This window comes from Candoia aspera, chromosome 7 (assembly GCF_035149785.1).
Source record: "Candoia aspera isolate rCanAsp1 chromosome 7, rCanAsp1.hap2, whole genome shotgun sequence".
In the NCBI taxonomy this organism is placed as follows: domain Eukaryota; kingdom Metazoa; phylum Chordata; class Lepidosauria; order Squamata; family Boidae; genus Candoia; species Candoia aspera.
The window spans coordinates 22,270,451-22,296,457 of record NC_086159.1 but is presented as its reverse complement, the minus strand read 5'-3'; the positions used below and the strand labels follow the sequence as shown (position 1 = coordinate 22,296,457).

Below are 26,007 nucleotides of genomic sequence, written 5' to 3'. Positions count from 1 at the left end.
CTATAGTGGACACATGAGAAATTCTAACTTCAAATGAAATCCCACACGAACAGGGAAATGTGAATCAAAGTGCAAATAGGAAAACAAAATTGGGACCTACTTATTATTATCACAAAAGCTCCACAAATCAATGTTTTTCTGCATTAAAGTTCTTCAGTACTTTTCCATACTCCTACAGTGTTTGATATCTTCACTTCCAGCTCCCCATTAAAATGAATTATACAAAGGGAGGTACTTAGTTTGTATGGAACCATATGATTTTGAATATCTGGAAATGTATCTTCACAGTGAAGCCTTATATATAAAACCACAGAATTACAGAGGATCACTGAGGCCACCGAATACAACTCCTTGTTATATGTATGTCTCTTCAGAAGTAAATTCCACTGATGTCAGTGGGGCTTACTATGAAGTCATTGCAACCTTAATTAATGACCTTGAAGGATGTTTGTTTGACTACATGTCCAAACCAGTTTAGCAGGAAAGAACTGCTGAACCTCCCTAATGATGATCTCTCAGCCAGTGAATAAGAGGTATGGGATTTCCGTTAATAAATACTAAGGGGAAAAGAGAAGGAGGAAATAAAAAAACAGCACAATTGCAGTGAAATATTTAGTAGCCATTTCTTTATGGCTACAAAGCATTTTGGCAACCAAGCTTTCAATATGGAGACTTTTTAGTCTTTCCAACTAGGTGATAAAGGGGAAAAAAAAAATAAAGGGATGAAAACTGGGATATGAAGAAGAAATTTTGTTATATTTGGACAGGATCAACATGTATGGAAAAGATATGAATATTATAATGAGATTTGAGAGTTAAATGGCATTTTAAAGGTCCCTTTTAAAAGATTACTTTTGGTTGCAAAAAGATTCAGGATGTCAGAAGTTTTTTCCTCTCCATATTAAGGAATGTGGTTAAGACAGAACTTGACAGAGATGAATGAAAGATTAATTCCTGCCCCCTCCAATTCTGCAATACAGAGGGAAGAGAGGTGAGGGACGTGTATGAGATAGAGGAAAATCAATCAGTGATGGAAATGAGGAAAGGGATAGCTGAAAATTCTCTCAGTAAAAAATTCTATTCTTCTGTAGGTCCCTTAGCTACTGGATGGGGAACCACAGCCTGATGTAATTTTCTGGTCTTATATTCAGTCTATCTAGTACAGAAGCCCTATCAGCCTTCAGTAGCTTCTTTCCAAGGAAACTGGATAAATCCTTGCAGCTCTAAAATGTCTCAATGGGGCACATAACTCATGGTTACTGGTGCCATAAACACTGCGAATGTTCCATGTTGGCATTTTGAGTTGGATTGTGAATGATACAATTACAAATAGTATTCATGGAAAGCATAAGATTAGAAGGTTTATGAACTACAATGACAGTTTATAATTAATAAACCTTCTAATCTTATGCTTACCACAAATACTATCTGACAGCTTAATCCAAACCCAGTTTTTCACAACCTGTTAGCTTTCTTCTGTGGTGCTTGCTAGGAATTTGGGGAGTTGTAGTTTTACTATCATGTGATGTAAAAGACTGAATTTCCTTGAAATGATGGCATCCCCTCTGTGCAAACAAATAGGTAACAGAGAAACTGGACAGTCAGGAAGTGTAACTACTATATTGCACAAGACAAGTCACATCTATCTTGCTTGAGCTGTTGGGCAAGATAAAGAAAGTACACAAATCCCAGAGCAAGGATAATATACTAATAACACATTAACAAAATTGAATGCATTATATGAGCAGTGAACGCCTCGTTGGATTTTCAACACTATATCTTATAAAGCAAAGGCATAAAAGACCTAATTAGGATTCAGAAGTAAGTAGAAAACAAAAGCTAGACAGTCCCAAAAGGCAGAAATCGGTGAGCCTAGAACCCATTAGGATACTACGGACAATGTGCATTGCAGAAGATTTCTGATGGGGTCAATGGAACTAGGAAATGCTTTAACTCTTCTTTAGATTAGGTCAGTTTGTAACCAGATAATTTTAAAGTTAAAAATGGAACACTGTGATCCAGTTACTAATCATCTACGCATTGTGTTATTTTACTCCAGAAACAGCCTGAAGATGTATTTATGATAGATATACAGATGTATCTGTAATATTCAAAACACCATGTTGCATACTCTCAGTAGAGCATAAGTGTTTTACCCAAATGTTGCTATTACTTTCCATGGAATTAATGCATCACTTGCTGTTTTAATATTCTTCTATCAACATTTTATTCATTAAGATTTATTCCCCCACAAAGCAAAAGAGGCAACATTTATTGTCATAAAGAAGGCATCTTCCTCCAAGCTGTTTTTGCTACTGAAGAAAGCTATTCCACCCAACGGAGAGCATCTTACCTCTTACTTCCAATTTGCACTCAACTTCTCCTTCACCAAGACTGTTGACAGCCCTGCAAGTATAGGTGCCACCATCATAGGGGCTGGGTTTCCGAATCTCCAGTGTACACACGCCCTGGTTGCTAAACATTCGGTAGCGTGGGTCATTCACTATAATGATTTTATTTTTCATCCATGTTATCTTGGGCTGCAGTTAGAATACAGAGACAGAGAAGGTATGAAATTAAAGACCAAATTCCTTTTTTGTGGCATAATACTACAATCAGATGTTAATGAAGTGAATGGTCCAAAGAATTTTCAATTCATTAACATCTGATTTTAGTATCATGGTCTGTTTTCTGTTTATTTTAAGGACTTCTTAAAATAAATTGTGCTATTTTTTAGGTTTTCAAATTATTTTATTGGATAAACCCATTTCATACTTTCCCTCAAATTCTACCCCAAAGACTCTCATTTAAATATGACAGAAACTCTCACAGTCCATTTCAGACTGACTCACTATATCAAAGTGTGAAGTGTTTTGGAAATTGCCCATCTGGAAGACCCATATCTATTATGAAATACTAAACTTCCATGAAGTACATTGCAATATATTTCAATTTCTGCAATTAGATTGTGGGACACCTTTCTCAAATGTGAATTCCAAATGCAGCATTTTTACATGCATATTTTACATGCATTTTTATTGAACATATGGTTTTAAAATTACACTATTAGAAGAGGCCATAAAAGTTTTAAACAAAGGTGGATATTTTAATACCTCCAATAAAAATAAAGTCCCAGAACTGCAGAACCAGAAGAATATCTAATGCAAATTCTTTCATCGTAGCAAGATGCTTAAAAACCCCTCTGTCTCCCCAAAACAAATATATTTTCCTTTGAGAATAATATACAGGAAGTATTAATAAAACAGTGTTTCCTAATCTAAATTAGTCAGAAATAGGTTTTGTTGCTGTTTCTTCTCAGAGCGAGATTGGGATTTCTGTTGAGATGCTGAATGAAGATTGAATAGTGGAGTTGGAGAAATTTAATGGAGAGAAAGATCTGTAAGCAATAAGTGAAACTGACTTTCTGGTGGAATGCTATGAAAAAGAAGGGGTCATTATGTGTGGGAGGTTTTTTGAAGAGAAGCTGGAATTTTTGAGGGGGGCAGTTGGGCTGTTTGATTTTTTCAAGAGAAAAGCTCTGTGCACATTGTGGGGATTTGTAAGTGCTCTGGTTTATTTTGAAGTGGGATAAGGGTAAAAGAATGCTTATCCGGATTGCTCTAAGGGTTTGACTGATGTTATTTGCTTTTAAGGATTTGGATTAAGATTATTAGGGTATAAAAATGTTTATTTGGATGCTTTTAAGGATTTGATTTAAGGCCACTGTTTTGAATTGTTTTTTGTTTTTTGGGTTTATTAAGATTAAGATTATTAAAACTGTTGTACTATTAAGTATAATGGTAGACAATTTATATGCTTTTTAGTTTGATTCTTATTATAGTAGACAGAAATGTACAGAATGGTAGTAGGAAGGGAATAATTAAATAAGTGTTAGTTTTTTTGGGGGGAGTTGTTTAGGGGGTCTATATGAATTTTTTTTCTTTAATATAAGGGGAGGGAGTAACTGTACTTAGTGATTTTTACAATGTGCTAAAGTGATTTATAGAAATAATGTGGTTTTGGTTTAATATAGAGTAAGAGATTGATTATGGACATTTTTGTGTGTCCTTGCTGTTAAAAGTTGTAAGTCACATCTTTCTGTAATTTTGAAAAAAAAAAAATTCTTGTGTTTTCACACCTTTTTAGTTCTTTTTTCTTCTTTCGTGGTTTTTTTGTTTTTTCGTAGCTTTTATCCTTGTCTCGAAACTTAATAAAATTCTTTAAAAAAAAAAAGGAAATAGGCTTCGTTGCCAAGTTTCAGGTTGCTTGTACAGGAATAGAAATAGGTCTGCGGACAACTGTAAATTTGACATGTGGTTCAAATAAAGACCTCATGCAGTTTATTAGGTACCACAATATATACAGGTAGTCCTCAGCTTATGACCATTTGTTTAACAACAGTTCAAAGTTACGAGGGTGGTGAAAGAAGTGACTTATGACTGGTGCTGAATGAATGGTAGTTACAACTGGTCCTCGTACTTATGAGGCTGCAGCATCCCACAGTCATGTGATCACCATTTGAGACCTTCCCAGGGGACTTCCGGCAAGCAAAGTCAATGGGGGAAGCCAGATTCGCTTAACAACTGTAGTGATTCACTTAACAACCATGGCAAAAAAGGTCATAAAATCAGGTGTGACTCAACAACCGCATCATTTAGTGATGGAAGTTCCAGTCCCAATTGTTGGCGTAAGTCAAGGACTACTTGTACTGTAAATACCCCTCCCTGATATACTGCAGTTGTGCTGGGTATCCAACTCCAAGAAAACTCAGATGAGTATCAAGTTAAGGAAAAAAGGTGAAAACACAGTGGGTGTAGAGATGGAGAAACAAAGCAGGTTTGTACCAGTGGCACCAATGAGGTTATTTATTTATTTTGCTATAGAGTGATGCAGCAGACGAATAAACAGCTTACCTAGTAACCAACAGTTTTGAGTGGCCAGCTGTGCATTCACAACTATGGATTTTCTAGGTGCCATCACAGTTGGGAGTACATGATGCTACGTGAATTACAGTGCCACTTGTCACCTCGCTAGGAACACCCCTCCCCCTTTCCCCAAAACATGAAGCAAACAAGGACATTATAGGCTATGTTAAGTAGAAAAATACATCTCAGCCCAGCTAGAGCAAATAATGTTCTTGAAGATGCAGAACCCTAATAGTTGAAAAAGAAATAAGGAGAGAATGGAAGGTAATGTATGTTTTCAACATGCACTGAGCAAGTGGGCTTCCCTCCTAAAAACCTCCCCAGCTATAGAAATTGAGCGTCACACATACAGGTTCTACACCTATGCAGAGCACCATTAGAACCTATATGTGTAATGTTCAAGAAGTGTGATGAAGAAGTAGCAATCTGATATCTGATCTGCCTCATCCATACACTTTTAAATTCTCTTGTGTATTGGTTATGATTCTTACTAGACGGGTATCTTACCTTTGGATTTCCTCTGACACTGCAGTTCAAAGTTGCATTGTAACCAGATATGGCATATGTATTAACTAAAGGTTGAGTAAACATTGGTGGTTCAGTGAAATTGAACTCCTCATAAACTGGATTTTTGTAGACTTTACCTGAAAAAGAGAAATTCAAGAATTGCTAAAAGATAGACTTTTGTAACATGATAGCGTCCCCGATTGCTACGTACATAAGAGCAAACTTTATCTATAGATCATAGGACTGTGCAATACATTTGAAGGTTCAAAGTGCTTCTGAGACATGGACATGCAAATATAGTAAGCACTTAAGTAGTTTTGGATAAAGTGCTGTGGCAGGAAAAATCTGAGTCACTTTTCTGACCATCTTCCTCTATGCAGGAAAGGTCAAGGATCACAGATTTATGTTTGGATAAATAGACATAGATATTGATAATTATGAATCATTAGATTCTACGAAGAACCTACAGTGAATTATGCAAAATCCACATGGGATCACCTTGTCTGTAATCAGTACTTTTGCAAATTAGGTATAATACCCATACTTTTTAGCAGATGGGATCTATAAAAAAAATCCAAGTAATTTTAACATTTCCCCCCTTCCAAATGTAGATGTGTTTATGTTACAATTCAAACAAGAACAGAGTCTCCCTTATTTTATCCTTTGCCTCCAAACTGTACCATATTTTTAAAAAAAGAATAAGATATTATCAATGTTTACTATTAACATGATTGGCTATGCTACATAGTAGTGAAGTTGCCACAAATATGGCAGCTTAATATAATTAATGGATTAATATAAGCCTCCCTTTTCCCTTTAAGCTGGTTTCCACTGTCATATTTGTGTTATGTATTTCAGGAATTTCAGAGTTCTAGCTAACCATCTTTAGCAATCACAGCACTCTCCATTGTTCTTGTTGCATCCTCACTGAGGCCACATATATTTTCAGAGAAAATGCGGAAGAAATACTCATTTCCAATCACAAGTTCAGTAATAGTAGCACAGGTTCGGTGATAATGTTCAATGACGGTGAACCATTCCTGAAAGATAGAACAGGTTAACTTGGGCTCGTCACACCATAACAGTTACGAACTCAGAAATAAGTCTGGCTGAGACATCAATCTAGAAGCATCTATCTGCTATGCTGCAGCCTGAAGAATGGCTGTAATTTTATAAACAGCCCCCATGAAAAGACAATTGAGACATCAAATATTAAAGAAACTAAAAAAGTTTATCCATAAATTTAGATTCAGACATGTGAAATAGCAATATAGATTAAATATATGTGTAAATGCTGTTATTCAATACAGAGATAGATATAGATATTACAATATGTTTATATTGAAATAAACATTTCCTGAATGGCTTGAACCAGTAAAGCATAGTAAGTGATAAAACTAGGAGAAAAAAATGATAGTCTGGGACACTAAATCTTAATTTGGCATGGAAAAAGTAGTGAAGTAGATAACTGATGGGTCTTGCTATGGAAAGACTTCCAGAAATGGATCTCTGCTGACTGCATCAAGCATACTTCAATATATCAAGTATTCTCCTATATTCTCCTCAGTTTGTTGGCTTTGATGCCTTCAAGTCAGTCTTGACTCCTGGCAACTGCCCGGACAAGTCCCTGCAGTTTTCTTGGCAAGATTTCAGAAATGGCTTGCCCTTGCCTCCTTCCTAGGTCTGAGAGAGAGTGACTGGCCCAAGGTCACCCAGCTGGCTTTGTGCCTAAGGCAGGACTAGATTTCCCGGTTTCTAGCCTCGTGCCTTAACCATAGCACCACACTGGCTCTCTCTCATCAATCAGGTATGTGTTAATACTTTGTTTTCAGGTTTTATGATGTCCTTTCCTTTTTCTCCCTTTTTGTTTTTGATTCTGTTTCTAGTTTATTTATGAACTGTGGGTTCTTTTTAAGTTTATGTCTGGATACTGCATTTGTTTAATAACAATTTTTTTAAAAGAAAAACTGCGTGGAGTATGATTAGAAAAATCCGGACAACCAACAGATGGGAGCAAAGGGTTAGAGTTTTCCGTATCTCATTGCTGCTCTTTATGGAGATTTCCCAGAGCTTGGCAGCTCAGACCCAGCTGCTCAAGTGCAGAGCCTCTACAACAGCCTCTTCAGAAGAACAGCATAGCAGAAAAACAAGAGCAAGTGAGGGAAATGGCACTGCAGTTGCTGTGGCTGCCTCTTCCTTCACTGCAGCTCCCAAATCTGCTGTCACTTCAGCAGCAGCAACATGCAGTGAAAGGAGAGCTCTCAGTGACCTTGGTGGCTTTGATGGTTGCTGGTTGTGTCTTCCTCTTCTTGCTCTCCCCTTATGCTACCCTACTTGTGAAGGAATAAGGGGGAAAAGAGAGTACTGTAGGGATACCATAGTGAGCCTGCAAACTCCAGATGACCACTAGATGGCAACAAAGAGATATAAAATCATTAATTGTTTGCTGCCATCTGGTGGTTATCCACATTTCTGCAGTCCAAGTATAGTATGCCTAAGAGACTTTCAGGCAGCCAAGTTTGAGAGGACAGGGACCTGAGTTGCATGCATGAGTGTCTGGGGGCGGGGAGGCACCTCTGAGTCTAAAGGTCAAATAGGTGGGAGGATGGGATACTTTGGGTGACTGAGGAGACTCCCTTGAGTTTAAAAGTCAGACAGGAAGTGAGGGTAGTGGCTCTGGTGGTTGTGAGGAAAAGTGGCCTTGTGACTGTCAGCCCTTCAAGGGAGTCCAGACTAGGAAACCAAAGTCACCCAAGCCAATGTTACTTTTATTATAAGGTTATAGTAACTGAATCTTGCAAGTCTGAATGCGCTTCCCCTTCCTTCCCTCCCTCCCTCCCTCCCTTTATCTTCAGGAAAACTAGGGAGGATCTTGACTGAGATGTTTTCTCAGGTTACAGTTCTGCCCCAGACTCAGATTTCCTTTATCTGACCATTGTCTTGGCGGCAGCTTTTCCTCCTGTTCCTCAAAGTTATTCCTTCTGTCCATTACACCTTCCTCTTACCCTTCTCCTGTCCATTCCCAATTGCCATAGCCTGGTGGGTGGGGTGGGCTTGGGGGAAGCTCATCCTTTGTGCTTTCTCACTATTGTGGGGCCCCATCTGAGAGATTTGCCTGGGGCCCCAAGAGCTCTATTTATACCTCAGCAAGATGCTGCAGTGCGAAATAAATACTTTTTAGCCAAGAGTAAGCTACGAGTTTCTTAACTGAACTGAAACCCCTTTAGGCACAAAGAGGAAGATTGCTCAGGCACATGAAGCTTCTTCCATCATGGCTCTGCTATGACAGCATGTCAGTTATGAGGCTAGGTACAGTAATCTACTTCAAGAGCTTAAACCTATTTTTAAATCAGGCATAATTCTGCTTAATTAGGCCCACATGCTGCTAAAAATGTAAGCTGGCTCTGATTAAAACACTTCAGTCTCTCTTGCTGGATGAATAATGTGTGCTCTCCTGTTCTACAAAGCTAATTAGCTACCTCTGTGTTCATTTTAAGTTCTGAAATAAAGGATAATGCTGGAAGCAGTTGGGAAAGCCTGTTTTTCCATGCCCCTCACCTCTTGCTACTGTTAGCTGCAGTATGAGAAAGCAAGCTCTAGGGAAGGACCCATCCTTCCCCACTGCTGCCCTTTCTCAACCTTTAGTCAGCCAGGAATGGTGGAAAAGCCCAGTCTTGTCAAAGCAGCTTCTGGTCTCTCTTACCCACTGGTAGTAGTGAGGAGAAGGTAGTAGTGAGCAGAAGGAAAGGAAGGATGTCCTTTCTTCCTGCCCAGCTCTCTCAACTACTGGCCAGCTGGAGACTGGTTCAGAGATCTCAGTGGTGTGAAAGGAAATCTTTTGTCCCGCTATCCATTAAGTTGGACAAGTTATGAATTCCCTCAGTCCATGACAGAGGTACCCAGACTGGGAGACTCTAAGGCAGTATTTCTCAACCTTGGTAACTTTAGGACATGTGAACTTCAACTCCTAGAATTCCCCAGTGCTGGCTGGGGAATTTTGGGAGTTGAAGTCCACATGGCCTAGAGTTGCCACAGTTGAGAAACACTGCTCTAAAGTGTGCACCAAAGGGGTCTCTTAGTTGGCCTTCCTGGTATGTGCTGTGCAATTCCCTCTGGCCTACACCAGAATCAGCCAGCCTGGAGGACTCTCAATGCTTCAGGCTAGCCACCTCCCTCAGTGCCACCCAGGATGCTTCATGCTTTCCTATGCATACTGTGAGGTTCCTGAAGCCTGCTCTAGGGCTTCCCAACCGAAGAGTTCTCTTGGCCAGTACTGCAAGGAGAGGCGTCTCTCAGCCTTCTCCAGTCGTGTGAGCTCTGAAGGAAAAAGGTTAAGAGGGGCTCTGAATTACTCCAAAGAAAATAACATGGACACCTCACTCCTGTCTTAAAAGCAAAGGAATCACTGTTTGTGAAGCAGCTTCGAGTAGTGCTTAGTTTACAGCTTCATCAAAGCAAGACATCCCTTCACACAGCCCTAACAGATAATTTTATTTTTTTCCTTTATTTTCAGATATTTTCAATCCAGCAACTAACTAACTAATTTAGAAGTCTTATATGGCCTCCCTTATCACTGTGCGACTCTGGGCAGCTAACAAGAATTTAAAAGAGCAACAATAACACCTATAAGTAAAATAAGTAATGCAATATCCTAAAGCAGACTTTCTCAACTTTTTGACCCTGGAGGAACCCTTGAAATATTTTTCAGGCCTCGGGGAACCCCTGCACATTCAGGCTCAAATATAGGCCAGAAGTGACAAAATTATTATATTCGTGTCATGTGGAGGCCTGTATACAGTATATGCAAAAACAGTGTTCTTAAACTAAAAATAAAGAATGAAACTTATCTCTTTATTGTGAAGTTGCCCCAATTTGAAATAATTTTTTAAATAAATCATGATCCCCCAAGGAACCCCTAGTGACCTCTCGTGGAACCTGAGGGTGCCACGGAACCCTGGTTGAGAAACCCTGTCTTAAAGTCTGACTCAATTCCTCCCCCCACCCCCCAAATCATGCAAATCATTATACATAAAGAAGGTATGCAGAAACAAATATGACTGTGAGACTGCAGTGATCATTTGAAGGTAACAATCCCAAAGAAGGATTTTTTCCAGGAAGAAACACAACCTATCAAATGACTTGTCATGTCATGTCATGTTCACAAAAGGTCTTTTCTAACTGTGTTACTTGAAGAAGCATTTAAATGGCAGATGTCCTTGTTTTCAAAAGATATTTAGATTCACAAATAGTAGCAATGTTTCCAGGTAGCCTTGTATGTGAGGACCAGGAGGCTTATCCTGAGATTTGCCATGTTAGAAAGACTACCTACCATGCTCTTTTTGTCTGCTTTTTGAATTGTGTATCCAATAATGTTGGCATTCCCATCATCTCTTGGGGGTGTCCATTCCAAAGCAACATTTTCTCCCCAGACATCTGCAATTTTTACCACTTGGGGTGGGCCTGGACGATCTGTGGCAATAAAGAGGAAATATTAACAGTTCTGACAGAAGTAATTTTGTTCAGCTTGTCTCAGTTTGGCAGGTTTTAATTTTCTTTTGAAGAGTGTACCAAGTTTATGTTTTTTAGGCAGCCAAAAGTTTTGTAAGGTGGCATTGCCTGCTCCTGATTCCTTCATGTGACTTCTCCCTCTGTTTCTGGGTGACAACTCAGCTTTGCACACTGCCACTAAGTGCATCTGATGAGAGTTAACAATTCCCAACTGGGTAAATTTCACTCATGTTCCACTACATTTCAGTCCTTCAGTCACATCCTATGCAACAGTCTTAAGCTACATGGCTTTGCTTTTTAAAATTTATTTTACTCTATCAAATGATTTTCAAGGCAGCATATGAAAATAGCAGCAAGATACAGAAAAACAATTTACTAATCTTTTGATGTTGGGATGGCCAAGAGCTGAAGGTTAGAATAGTCAAGCTGTTACTGCTATGAAACGTCCTGCTTTACATTGAGATATCATAACCTTCTTCCAATGACATCTGTAACAACTCATGATGATGTCAAAATGACATTGTATGTCATGACATCATCACACAAAGGATACCAATACGTAATGATATTAATGAGGTCGGACACAAGTATGCAAGTTGCACCACTTGCATGATGATCTCATTATACATGTGTCATAATCTGTCCTCCTGTGTCCCCTGAAGACATCTCTGGATTCTCCCCTCAGAAACTATTTTTTTCAGACATGACTGGGTTGTAACTGTCAGATAAGGCTTTTTTCATGTCCAGATGAAATGTAGCTTCTGTCTTAACTCTGTTTAGTGGCTGTAGATAAGAAAGATGCTATCAGGATCATAATGGTAGCTTATTTCAAACTCTTAAGTTTTAGAAGAGGCATTGAGGACTTCAGGCCATGGACTTCATCCAGCCCACCAAGATTTCCTATCCTTTTTATCCTGCTCCCTATGTAACATAACCTCCATTTATGTTATGTTAATGCCAAAGTGCTGCAAAGTATTACACCTAGCAGACTATTTTCTACTCACGAGGAATTTCAATACATACCAACTATTTGAATATCTATTGTGGCTCTGTCCACAAGGTTTTCTACTTTGACCTTCATGTCATATTTCCCAGAATGGCTCCTCTCTGCCTTTCGGATGAAGATGATAGAATCATTTTCACTGTTGCGGATATTAATTTGGTTCTTGTCTACGTGGGCACCATTTTTCTTCCAAGATACCTTTGGTCTTGGTCTTCCCTATGGAAGAAAAAAACCCCAGACATGTGTCCATTGAGATATTATATATTTTTTGATTATTATTTCATTTTTAAGATGTTCTTTAAATACATCAGAATAACAGTCAGCTGCAAATTAAAATCAGTGACCTGCTTATTGAATTAAGCAGATGGAATACATTTAGCTATCAGCCTTCTCCAAACTGGCTCCCTCCTACTATAAAGCCCAGCTGACATGGACTTTAACATTGTCAGCTAAGAATTCTGCAAGTTGTACTCCAATTGCATCCAGAGGGCACATGGCGGGCAAAGGCAGTTTTAAAATAATGCATTGTATTTTCAAAACTGCATGCCCCCTGAAAATAACCACTTGTGATTTAAAATACAAATAAGGTTTTTGACATTACATTTCTTGCAATATGCAATAACCTACATCTCATAATATTCCAACTGTGTTTGCACCTTCAGCATAACTTCCTCAATTTTTAAATATTATTAGCACACCGTACGTCACACCATACATCTAAATAGATACTGTGCATCATGCTCCCTCTATTTTCATTCCCAAAGCCTCAGAAACAATTTGAAGCACTCCCACATTTGCCCTCACAGAAAGCCCCTTCAAAATCCTGGGAGACCACATGAGCTGATCTGCAATGAACAGACCATTCAGAGCATAAAAATTAGAATCCAGCTTTCCCACCCCATTCATGTCCAAGTCATAACAAGTGTATGTTCGGTGTGATTAAGAAAGCCAGGATAGCTGCTCTGAAAAAGAACTACCATGGTGCTGTCCCTCTGCTCAATGTAGGGGCACCATCAGCTGCAAAATGAAAGAAACTTGGTGGGGGGTGGGGGATGTCAGCTGGGAAGCAAGAGAGCCAGTTTGATCTAGTGGTTAAGGTGCTGGGCTAGAGACCAGGAGACTGAGAGTTCTAGTTCTGCCTTAGGCATGAAAACCGGCTGGGTGACCTTGGGCCAGTCACTCTCTCTCAGCCCAACTCACCTCACAGGGCTGTTGTTGTGGGGAAAATAGGAGGAGGAAGGAGTATTTGGTATGTTCGCCACTTTGAGTTATTTATAAAAATAATAAAGGTGGGATAGAAAATAAACAAATAAACAAATAAATAAATAAGAGGAAGAAGCTCCCATCAAGGGGAAAATGGCTTGCCCTAAACTCTACAGAGCTGCACTGTTTCAAACTGATTTCAGAGGGTTCCTCTTATGCCCCAGCTGATCTAGAAGCAAGGTTAGTTCCTTGAAGAGGCCCCTGTGAAGTACATGTATTTAAATTAAGAACTTTTGATATCGCCAACTTGGATTTTATATTTTATATTTATATTTTTATGAAGAATACTGTTTTTATTGCATTTTAATCTGTAGTCATTTTAGTTTGATTGTAAACCTCCCAGAGCTGCTCTTTGAGTGAGATGGGCAGTGATGAAATTCAAAATATAAAAATAAATAAATAAATAAATTGGACCAGATGATGAGCGATCACACAGGCATGATCATGTGCAAATGTTAGATCTGGAGGTGCCCTACACAGTCATGAGAGATTGCAAGAGAAAAATGTTTAGTTTCTTCTAATGCCTTTTTTGTCAAATTTATGGTTTGGGAGATTATTAGAATTAATGTATATTTTAAAAATTGGCCTTTCTTTCAGGTATAGGGTTGGAGTATTTTATGACTTTGAATGGGAATTAAATGGCATTTAAAGTTGCTTTGATTACAGTTGAGTATCTTTGTAATAATATACTGCAAGTAAATTGACCAGTATTATAATCTCCATATTTTGAATACAAGGATTTTTAAAAATTCAACATAACTTAACGTTTGCTGCAATTTAGAAAATATCAAAACTTCCTAGAACTTCCTCAATAATAGTTCTATCAGTGCAATCAGGGCCCTGGGAATTGTATTGAGACTGTGGTCTTCCATCTTGGATTTTATATTTCATATTTTATATCTTAGAGTTTTATGTATGTTTATATTTTTGTAATGAAGCTGTTTTAATGATATTTTAATTCTTTTATTGTTTTAATTTGCTTGTAAACCACCCAGAGTCATTTGTCAAGATGGGTGGTGAAGAAATGCGATTAAATAAATAAATAAATAAATAAATAAATAAATAGTGTTAGTTGCACCCACAAGCACGTAGTGTTAGATGTAGACCCATATGCATATGCACACACAAACACTCATGCATTCCTTACATGGAAAGGAATAACAAGATTCACAGCTTCTCCGACCCTTCGAATATAAGTTTGCTTTAAGTGTCTTGGCAGACGAATCTTCGGAGGTTCTTAATTTAAAGAAAGGAATTTGTTTCTTAATTCTTAAGATCAGAATGTTGCTATGTATAGAATGTTGTTTTTATTGGAAATCAAAACAACTGAGCAAAGGGAGATGACACAGCTGTTAGGCAAGGAAAGTTACCTTTTATGGATATTTGTATGAGTTACAAATAAATTATCAGTCTCACCTATAACTTCTCTTACTAAAATAGGCTGTGGATGCAATCGGGGCTCACTGGGACCTGCAGCATTCACTGCTTTTACTCGGACAAAGATTTTTGATCCCGTTGGAAGATCAGTGATGGTGTATTTTGTTTTATCTGTTAGATCTGGATTGGCCACAATCCATTCTTCCGCTGAAGTAGGATAAAAGCAGAAAGAAGAAAAAAGAAAAAGAAAAACATTGAGAATTATATATAAAGACAGATGAAATATGGCTCAATTTTTAAAAAAGTACTTTTAAAGTATAGTGAACTGAACATATTATGGTATTTTGCACCTTTGTGGTCAGATCACTAGCTCCTATTATGGTGCAACCAGAAGAAACAAAAGTTACTAGCTTGCAAAGAAGAATCAATATTTTCAGCTGAAAATCAAAGAGAGACAGAGAGAGAGAGAGAGAAAAACACATAGTCAAGAAATAAGAATTATAATACTGTAGGGCAGGCCATCAATATTATTGTATTGTCTTTTTAAGAGAAATGTTAATATGCAAGCAACATAATAATTGTCAGTTGTAAAAAACACATTTTCACTTGGAATCTATCCACATTCTGGATGTTAATGATTTCCTGATTTTTTTAAAGAAGAGGTTTCCATATTGAGGAAATTATTAAGGTAATAGGGTGGTACGTACTATAGGTAAAGGTAAAGGTTTCCCTTGACATTAAGTCCAGTTGTGGATGACTCTAGGGGGCGGTGCTCATCTCCGTTTCAAAGCTGAACAGCCGGCGTTTGTCCGTAGACACTTCCGTGGTCATGTGGCTGGCATGACTACACGGAACGCCGTTACCTGCCTACTCACATTTGCATGTTTTCGAACTGCTAGGTTGGCAGGAGTACGTACTATACATATACTCAAATACACATTCAAACAAACACAGAGACACATAAACATATAGACCTTTTATTTAAATAGCAATATGTTTGTACTCTATATCATACTTCGTTATATTCACAAATAAAGCCTTGCTGACCCCTCAGCAATCCATGCCTTTTTTTTCTGTTTTCACAGCATTTTCTTTCAACAAAATGCCAAAGTTCCAACATATCCTGCAAATCTCTGAGTACACTGTAAACCCAGAGTAATCTAATTTAATCCTAGTATAAATACCTTCTGCATTAATGTAACCCTTGTGGAGAATGCTCCAGTATGCACATGGAACTTCCAGCAAGCAAATATTGCTCCATTTTCAAACATAAATATGTTAGTTTTGCTACTATCAGTATTAATTTTAGAAGACAGCATGAAAACTTAATTTATGTGAAGACATTGCATAAACAGGTTATTTTTTTATGTGATGAAAACTGTGTTATTTCCTAATTCAGAATGTAATTTTTGGTAAAGTGCATGAGGAATGCTCTGTGTGATCCCATTCAGCTGGCTTCTGCCACTAATAACTTTAAATGCCAACATCTGCCATTCAACATTACAGTAGTAAGATTATTATTTTTCTCTTACATAGCATGCAAATTTTGATTTTTTCCCCCTGTTTAGGTACTCTGGAATTATAACAATAAAAATGCTAGTACGGAAAAAAGGGCAATGGCTGATTCTTCAGAAGACATGAGTAGAGGAACAAATGATTTGCCATGCCTATTTGTAGTCACTTCATGTAATTGGTTATTTTTTATTTTTGTGTCTTTAGTGAATTTCAGGAACACTTACATGAATAGAAACTACAACTGATTAAGAAGAGGCTAGATTCATAAAACGTACTTGAAATGAATGGGTTTATTTTCAGCATTTGTCTGACATAGAAACGGAATTATCAATCTACCTTGTACAAGAATTAATAGAGACAAATAATTAAATACCATTATATAATAAATTATAATAGGATTTACTTACAACCATCTCTAACATAAAATGAAAGCAGAATGATACCTAGACCAGTGAACTAATCCCAATGCAAATTTCTTATGTGTTTATGAATACTTATGAAATTGGATTCATTGTTTACCTGTGTTAGTGTTAGATTAATGACAAATAACCTAGTTACAGATAAAAAAGATTAGGGTAATTTATTAGAACTTTTAGAACCACATGGGAGTGCTTTCAAAGGTAACTTGAAAATTTCTGCTGATGAAGAGCACAGCAGAAGAAAATGTTTGTGGAGCAGCTACAGGAACAGGTCACCACTTTGGCATTTATTTCATTGGTGCTTCAAATTGCTGGTTTTAGCTTTAAAGGGCCAAAGAGTGGAACTAGCAAGCTGAAGGGCAGTCAGCTTGTAGAAGCATGCCTGAACTGTGTATCAGTCTCAGCTTCTGAGGCCCTGCAGCCTGGTTCACAAATGAGAGACATTAAGTGGGCAGGGACCAGGGGCAGAGTATTATCAGTAGTGGCTCCCCAGTTGTCTTCCCCTATCAAGAACATGTGAGGTTCTTTACTTGAGGTTTTTAAGAGGATTTTAAGAGTACTTTTATTTCAGTCTATGTTTTATTGTGCCTTGAAGTTTTACCCCTTTAAGAGGTTGTAAACAGATTATTTTACACTGTTATGCTTCCTGTGGGTACCATTCTAAAAATGTAGTGCAGTCTCTGAAAATAATTATAATTCTCTTAAGTCAATCACTCAATAGACACCATACAGCTCCAAAAACCATATGACTCCCAATTTATTTCAATGCCAGGGAGGAAAGCTATGGACAGACATAGGAAAATATATGCATGGAGCTGTCCCTGAAATTGTTCTACATGGAGAAAACCAAGTTGCATGAACGTTTGATGTGTACATTAGAGCTCCACATGTGCCTTTAGACTGCATTTTAGCCTTTGTCTGGATACCATTAAATAAAATATAATTTTACAGAAACAGCAAAAGAAATATGAAGGGAACATACATCTCTTATACAGACAAAAAACACTTCCAATGGCAATAATAAATTGCCTTAACTAGTTTGTTATTAAAAAGTTCTTTTGAGACCAAAAGTACATTCTATGCTAAAAAAAAAAAAGAAGTAGCGTTCAATGCTGTTTGAATAATGTCTTCTTGCAAAACCAAAGACTCGTTGCCGTGAAAGACCCCTTGTGCTTTAGTACCTGGGCCATTGGATCTGAGCCTCTAAAGCAGCGTTTCTCAACCTCATCAACTTTAAGAGGTGTGGACTTCAACTCCCAGAATTCCCCAGCCAATTGCCCAGCTGTGGACTTCAACTCCCAGAATTCCCCAGCCAATTCCCCAGCCAAGTTGCTGAGGTTGAGAAATGCTGCTCTAAACTGTCCAAGTTCAAATTCTGTTTCATCCAGTCTTTCTTGCTTTCCATTTCCCACTTATAAAATAATAATAATGATGTATCTCACAGAGATGCTATAAAGGAATGAGCTGAAAAGTACATGCATGTATTAAAATAGGATTTCAGTTCCTTGATCATTTCCCAAGCATTCCAAATTATGTTGCCTTTATTGGAATCTACCCATCTATCTCTATCTCTCTCTCTGTCTCTGTCTCAATAAGAATATTTAAATATCTTGCATACTTTACCTTCCAGATTATGGGCTGCAGAAAGTCAGCATCACATACTTCTGTTGGTGGACCTTATTTGGGATTCATCTTTATTATTAATTCAGAGACATCCATTTTCAGACAGACATAACATGGTTAGTACTCTCTATTAGTAAGTACACAGAGACACATACTGCACCTTGAAGAGGAGCTTGTGATGATCACAGAGTTGATGAGACAGTAAAATCAAGTATGCATTTATGTGGGGTACCAGCAACTCCTATAGGATAAAACACTGTTTGCTTTTTTCCCCCCTTTGTTTCCATTCAGCTCCAACCACTGATCAAAGGTAAACGGTACAATGAAAAGAGAGAGAAAGAGGGGATGAAAAAGCTTGATGCTGAACACTCACAGGGTTTGGGTGTCTTCTCTTCAGTCTGCACCAGGCCCCCGGCTGTGTCCTCACTAATATTTTGCTCTGAACCAGAGTCAGGGGGACCTAAATGGTTTGGAAAGCACAGATGGGGATTTACAGTCATAGGCAGAAGTGCCTTTTGGACTGATATACTGTAGCTGAGCATCCAGAGAGAGTCAGAAACCAAGACAGTTGAGAAATGTGAAAAGAAGAGATAGGCAAGAGGCATCCATTCAAAAAAAGAGATTGAAGAGGAAGAGAAAATTAAAGCAGACTCCAGAATAAGCAAGAGGAAACCGAAAGAAGAAGAAAAAGAAAAGATATACATGGAGGGATATACTGGTTTAAGATGGTTTGGAAAACTACTAGCATGACTATTGTTGAAATCCATTGACTAATTATCAGAAACTCAGGGTCTGCCGATATTTCCTGCTGAACAGTTTGTATCTGCAGCTCTCTGCCTTTTATATCCTGTAACTGAACTATATCTTGCATGGTATGTACAGAGGATGGGTATGCCTTGGACCATCATATGCAGGACCTGGACAGTTAGTTCTGGGGCATGTCGAGAATCTGTTAACCACCGAATTGGTACAGTGAATTGGTACAGTCTATTTCAACAGAACCTATGCTTCTATTAATGATTCCTTGCAGCTGATGACCTATGAAAAAATATTTTACCATATCATAATCTTTGCTCAAAAATTATTGGATCAACATTCAGAGGTTTGTGTGCCAGCTTTTCCACTGAGTGAAAGGGTTATTGGAAGTATCATATAGGTACCACAGAAAAAGATGTGCAACATATGGGCCTCAGAAAAAAGATGTGCAAAATATGGGCATCTCTTTATGATAATGTTTTTCACTAGCTGAGGAACACTTCTGAATAATGTCTATCTCTGAATTTAAAAAAATAAGTCTTATTTTTATTTCACCTATTTTTCATTGTTATTAATCTGAGACAAAAAGAAACAAAACAGGAAAAATGAGCATGTTTGCTCCTTTATTTTCAGTTCTTAAAAGCTTTGTATTCTACAGTATTCTTGTAATGTAAATGAACAGGGGACCTAAGATTTGATCACATCTGTACCCTGATGTTTGATCCTTTGAAGCTATTTATGTAGGTATATCTAGAGTATAACACTGTTTCCACTGAAAGCTGAGAATATTTTTATTAACTTTTAAACAGCCATGATGTTTGTCTTTTTTCTAAGGTTGGTTTTGTATATTTTAAAAAAATTAAAAATAAAATTTGCCTCTGATTGAAGTGGCTCTACTAATACCCCATTCAAGGGTAATAGACAAGAAAGAGAGAAAAGCAGAGAAAAGAGAGATTGGTTGATAGGAAAAATAAGTATAAGCAAGAAAAGGTAGAACTGAAGAAACGGAGCTGAAAGATTGACAGTCAAAGAGAGGATTGCTGGAGATCCAAGTGAAAGATTAAGTTTTATAGAGACATTAGTGGAAAGAAAAGTACTGCAGGAAAAAAGATGGAGAATAGAAAAATCCAGATACTAAAAGAACAAAGAAAAGAAACAATGCACAGCAAGAGATACAGCAGGTAACAAAGTATTGTTTAACCCTCTAGACAGTTCTGCCCTAAAATATTGCAATATATACATGAGCGACATTAATTTTGTTTGTGTGTGTGTGTATTTGCATGTGTGGGTGTGTATATGTGGGTGTGTATAATTTATATCTACACATGCGAGGTGTAAATAGAATATACAGACTGCACACAATATTTGTTTGTAAAATACATTGCTATTGTATTTTATCCAAGGTGGGCAATGTCAAAATGAGATATAACATATATTTTGAGATATGTTCTTATTACTTTAAACTTAGCTGCATAACGAAAGTAAAAGGCTTGCTCTGTTCAACAGTTTCACAAGAAGGTCTGACATGCTGAACTCAGAAATATATCTGAAAAAGACTACTACTACTACTATTATTATTATTTACCATTCACCATGTTTTTGGTGGGGGTTGAGCTTTTTTTGCAGTTGTTCTTTGATAACTGAATGGTGGCTAAAGCAGGCATGCTAGAATTTTTACCCATTGATCATATATCCCCACTTTGGTTTACTAGAATAAATGAGTTATGAGGTTCATAAATATCAGGCCAATTACAATATAATTTATAATTTTACAATTATAGTAAACCTGTAGTGAACTTGTTTCAAGTTCAGCCTGGATTTAATAGGAGATGATATTCATGTCTTGATTAATTTTTATTATTGTGTCTCAGAACATTTTGACTCTTCTGAAAACTGAATCAACAACAGAGTTGAACTGAACATTTGGCAAATTCAGTCTTCCATAAAGTTTAAATTATCAAGAAAAGAAAACTTTTCCAGTAGTATGGAAAACTGATTGATTCTTGTGTTTTGTGCAGTACATTATCAGCAGATTGCTTTTTGTTAGGAATACTGCAAAAATCAAATCAAAACAAAACAAAAAGCCATGTATGTTTAAGAGCCAGTTTGGTGTAGGGGTTAAGGCATCAGGCTAGAAACAGGAAGACCGTGAATTCCAGTCCAACTGGGTGGCCTTGGGCCAGTCGCTCTCTCTCAACCCTAGGAAGGAGGCAATGGCAAACCACTTCCAAAAAACCTTGCCAAGAAAACTGCAGGGACTTGTCCAGGCAGCTGCCAGGAGCCAACATTGACTTGAAAGCACCCCACAACATTTTCTTTTGAAAAGCAATAAGCCATTCTCAAGGAGTCCCTTTATGATATCTGTGGCTGTGTCCCCCCACCCTCCACCTTGTGAAACAACAGTGTTCAAGCACTTTTGTTTCTTGAACTATCTAGTTAGCTTACTGAAATGCTGCTTCCTTGCTTTTTTTTAAAAAAAGTAATTTCTATTTTTTAAAATCAGTTCCACATGACTGTGGCTAGCACTATGGGGAGAAATTTAAATTCCAGTAGGATAGAAATCTTTTGCCTAGCCAATGAACCTTAATGGTACTTTTCTTTTATAAGGCCAGACCTGGAAAAACAGTTTCTGCTCAGCTATAATTAGAAATACAACACTTCTTACTTTTATAACACAAAAGTCCTTACATTTCTGCTCTCAAGCAGACATATTCCAGATAAGTGGCTTAAATTTGCCTTAAGTACTTTGTTCAGCATACAAATGTTGACAAGAAAAGGCAGAAGATAGAGAATAAGGCTGCTTGCTTTTAAATATTTGTTAGGATGAAATGATAAATTGTTGGTTAAGCAGGGAAAAGTATAGATTGGAAGCTATTAGCTGTGTCCCAACTGTCTTCTCCACTCTTCTGCAATTTACTGTATATTCCATTTACTTGCTTTGGAAATAAAATTTCCAAAATCAGCTGCCAAATTTTTACGAAGCATGAATTGTATATGCTGGCTACACCAATAAATCCGTTAACATTACATTTATGGTGCATTAGATTTTTGAGCTATTCTTGATTGGTTCCGTAAAAGTAGCAGTAGTAATAGTAATAGTAATAGTAATAATAATCAAATACAATGTCCTTTGTATTCCATTTACTGCCCTGTTTCCTTACACTTTCTAGCTGATATCAACATCCACTGTTCTTTGCTTTAGATCAGTATCTTTTCTACTTAGACCAGTATTTCTCAACCTTGCAACTTTAAGTCGGGTGGGCTTCAACTCCCAGAACTCCCCAGCCCCAACACTGGCTGGGGAATTCTGGGAGTTGAAGTCTACCCATCTTAAAATTGCCAAGGTTGAGAAACACTGACTTAGACTAAGGCTTTGGGAGGTACGTGGAACAATTTGGAACTTCTGGTCTAGTCAGTATGCTCACATTCATAAAAATCCAACATGGCTGTCTTCAGTAAAATAAGTGACACAAATCACATGGAGCCTGATATAAATTTAATAATTTCTGAACTTGCTTTAGTTATGTCCTGGATCATGTGGAAAGCAGGACTCACACCGAAGCCCCCACGCGGTTATATGTGCGGCTTGATATTACTACCTTTAATTGATTTCAGAAAACACTAATTCTGCTTTCCTGTCTTCCTTTCTGATGTGTGAACAACAAATTTCCCACTGAAGGCAAACATGGCTTTTTCTTATTAGTGTTATATGTCTGGAATGCCAATGGACTCTATAGAAGCTATATTTATATATTTAAACTCTATAACTCTATAACTATATATATATATATATAACTATATATATAAAACTATATATACATATAAGCAAACTATATTTATAGATTTAAATTGCATTTATATTTCACTGAGTCAACAGTTGAGAAGCTGAATAGAACAGAACAACACATAGCTTACTAGTCACTTAGTAACTTCTTCTGAGATGAATTCAACACAAATTTTGAAGTGGACTTTTTACTTTACTTTGGAGAATCTTTACATTTTATATACTGTACACTGGCCTACAGGTAAATGTATAGTATACAAAACCAAAGCTGCTGTTGAATAGGGAAAAATGGATGTATTTCATCTTTTGCATGAAATATAATATGATTGGCACTTACTTCCTTCAAAGCAATACTCTATAACGTAGCCATCTAAACCTGCAGCTCCAATCTGATCTGGGGGGCGCCACTTCATGGTAACTGTGGTATCAGTGACAGAGTCAACCACCAGGCAGGTAGGAGGACTGGTGACAGCTAAAAACAACAAAAGAGAGTATTTGCATTAGCAAGAAAAAATAGACATAATCTGTTGTAGATCACTAACCAATTTCCATGGTGGTCATATTAGTTAGCAAAGGATCTTGCAGCACCTTAAAAATTAACCAGCACATTAAAGACTTTCTACGTCCCACTACTAATCTAAATGAATTTTGCATTAGGAAAATATGGGTGATAACACCAGCTCCTCATCTGTATACCTCTGTTATTTTCATTAGACTAGGTGAGATTTGGAACCTTTGAGCTCATCTTCTGCTGTCCCTAAGATGAACAATTGAAAAATCAGATTTTTAAAAAGAAACATCACCTTAAAATCATCAAAGCACATTATAGAAGTGAAACAGCAGTGTGAATGGGATAAGGATTAGAATGGAGATGTTTGTTCAAATAAAGATGAGGGATACAGTACAAAGGTTAGCACAGGAACAACTTTTTACACTAAGAAATTCTAAATGGGGTGCTACTGAGAAGGATGCAGGAGTCTAGACCATTGGTTCTCAACCTCGGCAACTTTAAGGTGTGTGGACTTGAACTCCCAGAATTGCCCAGCCAGCCTTTCTGGGAGTTGAAGTCCATGGATCTTAAAGTTGCTGAGGTTGAGAAACTGGTCTACAACATGTGACCGTACACAGCACTGTAATGTGGTCTGACGAAAATTTTGTGTTAATAAAAAAATAACAATGATGAAGCTGCAACCAGTACTGAATCACCACTATACTTAACATTGGTCAACTTTATTGGTAAATGGATTTCTTTCTGATGGTATCCACTATGTCAGCCAGACCAGACCAAAACAAAACAAAGCAGCATGTCATGCAACGTCAGGTAAGGATGATTCATTTCTTTTCTAGCTTCCTATTTCTACCGAGCAATGAAGTCTTCTCTGAAACCGAATAATAAGTCAATTATCTTTCTTCCTGGATTTTATATCAATGAACATCTCTGGCATTTTTAATTAATTTTCAGTTTTACTACAGTACCCTATTGCAATAAAAGCATTTAATGAAAGTTTTGAATATTTAAATACATAGATATTATTTACTTACCTAGGGGCACAAAAGCTTTTGAGGGCATGCTTGGTATGGAAGTCCCAATGGCATTAACTGCAAACACACGAACTTCATAGGCAACTCCTTCAATCATCTTTTTGGGCTCAAAAGTTGTTTCTTTAATAAGATCAAAATTTAATCTCATCCATCTGGAGCTTTGCTTCTTTTTCCTTTCAATATAGTATCCTAAATAAATATATGCATAAATATAAAACTATTAGTTAATGGCTCAGCATTTCTAAAAAGAGCAAATGCAACTATTATGGACACGACCTGTTTCACCTGGTCAGCCCCATGCAATCTAAATAATAATTTTCACTAATAATAATTGAGCAAAACCTCTCAGTTGAAACCCTTCTGTTTATGAATATGCTCCCACTTCAAAGAACCACCAAATAATTCTACAACAACATTAAAATAGCCATGTCAATGATGGGTCTACATACCTAAAAGAGGGGATCCGCCATCATAGGCTGGAGGTTCCCAGGTCATAATACACCAGTCTTCTCCTACCTCAATCACATTGGGTGCCTCCGGGGCATCAGGAATATCTGTTGCAACCACAAATTTTAATGTTGTTACAGTTTTACTGGAAAAGCAGATAGTTTTGTTCATCACAAACAGAATTATTTATAGTTATACTGGAGCAAAAACTAAGGGAAAAATCCAAACTTGGTCTTATTTAAATTATGGAATTTAAATTAACCATGAATAAGCTAAATCCCATTGATTTCAGTAGGTTGGCTATAAGGAGGATTTAGTTGGCATTTCACATCAGGCTTTCATTAAACCGACAGACTACGAACAAATGTTATAGTCTAGACCAGTGTTTCTCAACCTCAGCAACTTTAAGATGTGTGGATTTCAACTCCCAGAATTCCCCAGCCAGCAATTCTGGGAGTTGAAATCCACATACCTTAAAGTTGCTGAGGTTGAGGAACACTGGTCCAAATCCAGGTTGAAATCCCTGAACTAGAAATAATTTGGGAAAAATCACTTAGAGTCCTATTTTAACTCAAAGAGTTATTGCAAAGCTAAGACAACACCCTCCAAAGTGATTGAAATTGCAACTTGTTCAGTTACAGAATTCTCAGTCATTAGGTCAATCCTCATGTTGGCTGGGAATTATGGGAGTTTGCAGTCTCAACCCTTATGGAGGGCACCAGTTTGGAGAAGGGTAAAATAGGAGGAGCTTTCTGCATTGGTGCCACTTTGGTACAAAAGCCTTGCACTGCATTGACTTACCAACTACTTTTATATTGATATTAGCTGCATCTTCTCCAGCCTCATTCTTCAGCATTATTCTGTAAACACCTGAGTCATCTTTTTCAGCTGAATCAATCACCAAACAACTGCTGTCTGGATAAGTCTCTGCCCGTATTCTGGTTGCAGAATCCATGATCCACTGCCAATCATTTTGCAAAAGGGAATAGGGTAGGGGAAAAAATAATTTTAAAGAGGTGAATTAAAAACCACCAGAAGATTGGCAAATCAGGATCAAATTAGGATAAATAATAAGGAAACTGCATAGATTTAGCAAGAAATTTATCAAATGCTCCACAGACATGTTCTTGGTGCTTCAGGCTTTGTGGCTTACCTTAAACAATTTTTTTTAAAGAAATCAGATTGAGAGGCTGGTATGCCATAAAGCAAAGCACCAGGCCACCAGGACATCTTTATGTCTAAGACTACCTGTGGCTCAACATGTGCCCTCAAGGCTTTCTTAGAAAAATTAAAAGTGCATGATTGCAACTTAGTCTTGACTTGGAAGTATATCCATTT

At 37.4% G+C, this 26,007-nt stretch overlaps 1 protein-coding gene across 5 annotated transcripts in view; it reads right to left on the bottom strand.

Annotated features, from left to right (window-relative positions):
• The window catches only part of MYBPC1 (myosin binding protein C1), a 116,872-nt gene that overhangs the window by 5,236 nt on the left and 85,629 nt on the right, over positions 1-26,007 (bottom strand). For 4 of the 5 annotated variants that reach the window (XM_063308432.1, XM_063308433.1, XM_063308436.1 and 1 more), the window contains 12 exons: positions 25,471-25,630; positions 24,672-24,776; positions 24,223-24,411; positions 23,018-23,152; positions 18,514-18,600; positions 14,623-14,790; positions 14,354-14,442; positions 11,964-12,159; positions 10,762-10,901; positions 6,313-6,472; positions 5,433-5,569; positions 2,354-2,540 (listed from right to left, as the gene is read on the bottom strand). In XM_063308432.1, the coding sequence (XP_063164502.1) occupies positions 2,354-2,540; positions 5,433-5,569; positions 6,313-6,472; positions 10,762-10,901; positions 11,964-12,159; positions 14,354-14,442; positions 14,623-14,790; positions 18,514-18,600; positions 23,018-23,152; positions 24,223-24,411; positions 24,672-24,776; positions 25,471-25,630 (1,753 nt within the window). The remainder of the gene's footprint in view (positions 1-2,353; positions 2,541-5,432; positions 5,570-6,312; positions 6,473-10,761; positions 10,902-11,963; positions 12,160-14,353; positions 14,443-14,622; positions 14,791-18,513; positions 18,601-23,017; positions 23,153-24,222; positions 24,412-24,671; positions 24,777-25,470; positions 25,631-26,007) is intronic. The other variant, XM_063308434.1, reaches the window with a different exon arrangement.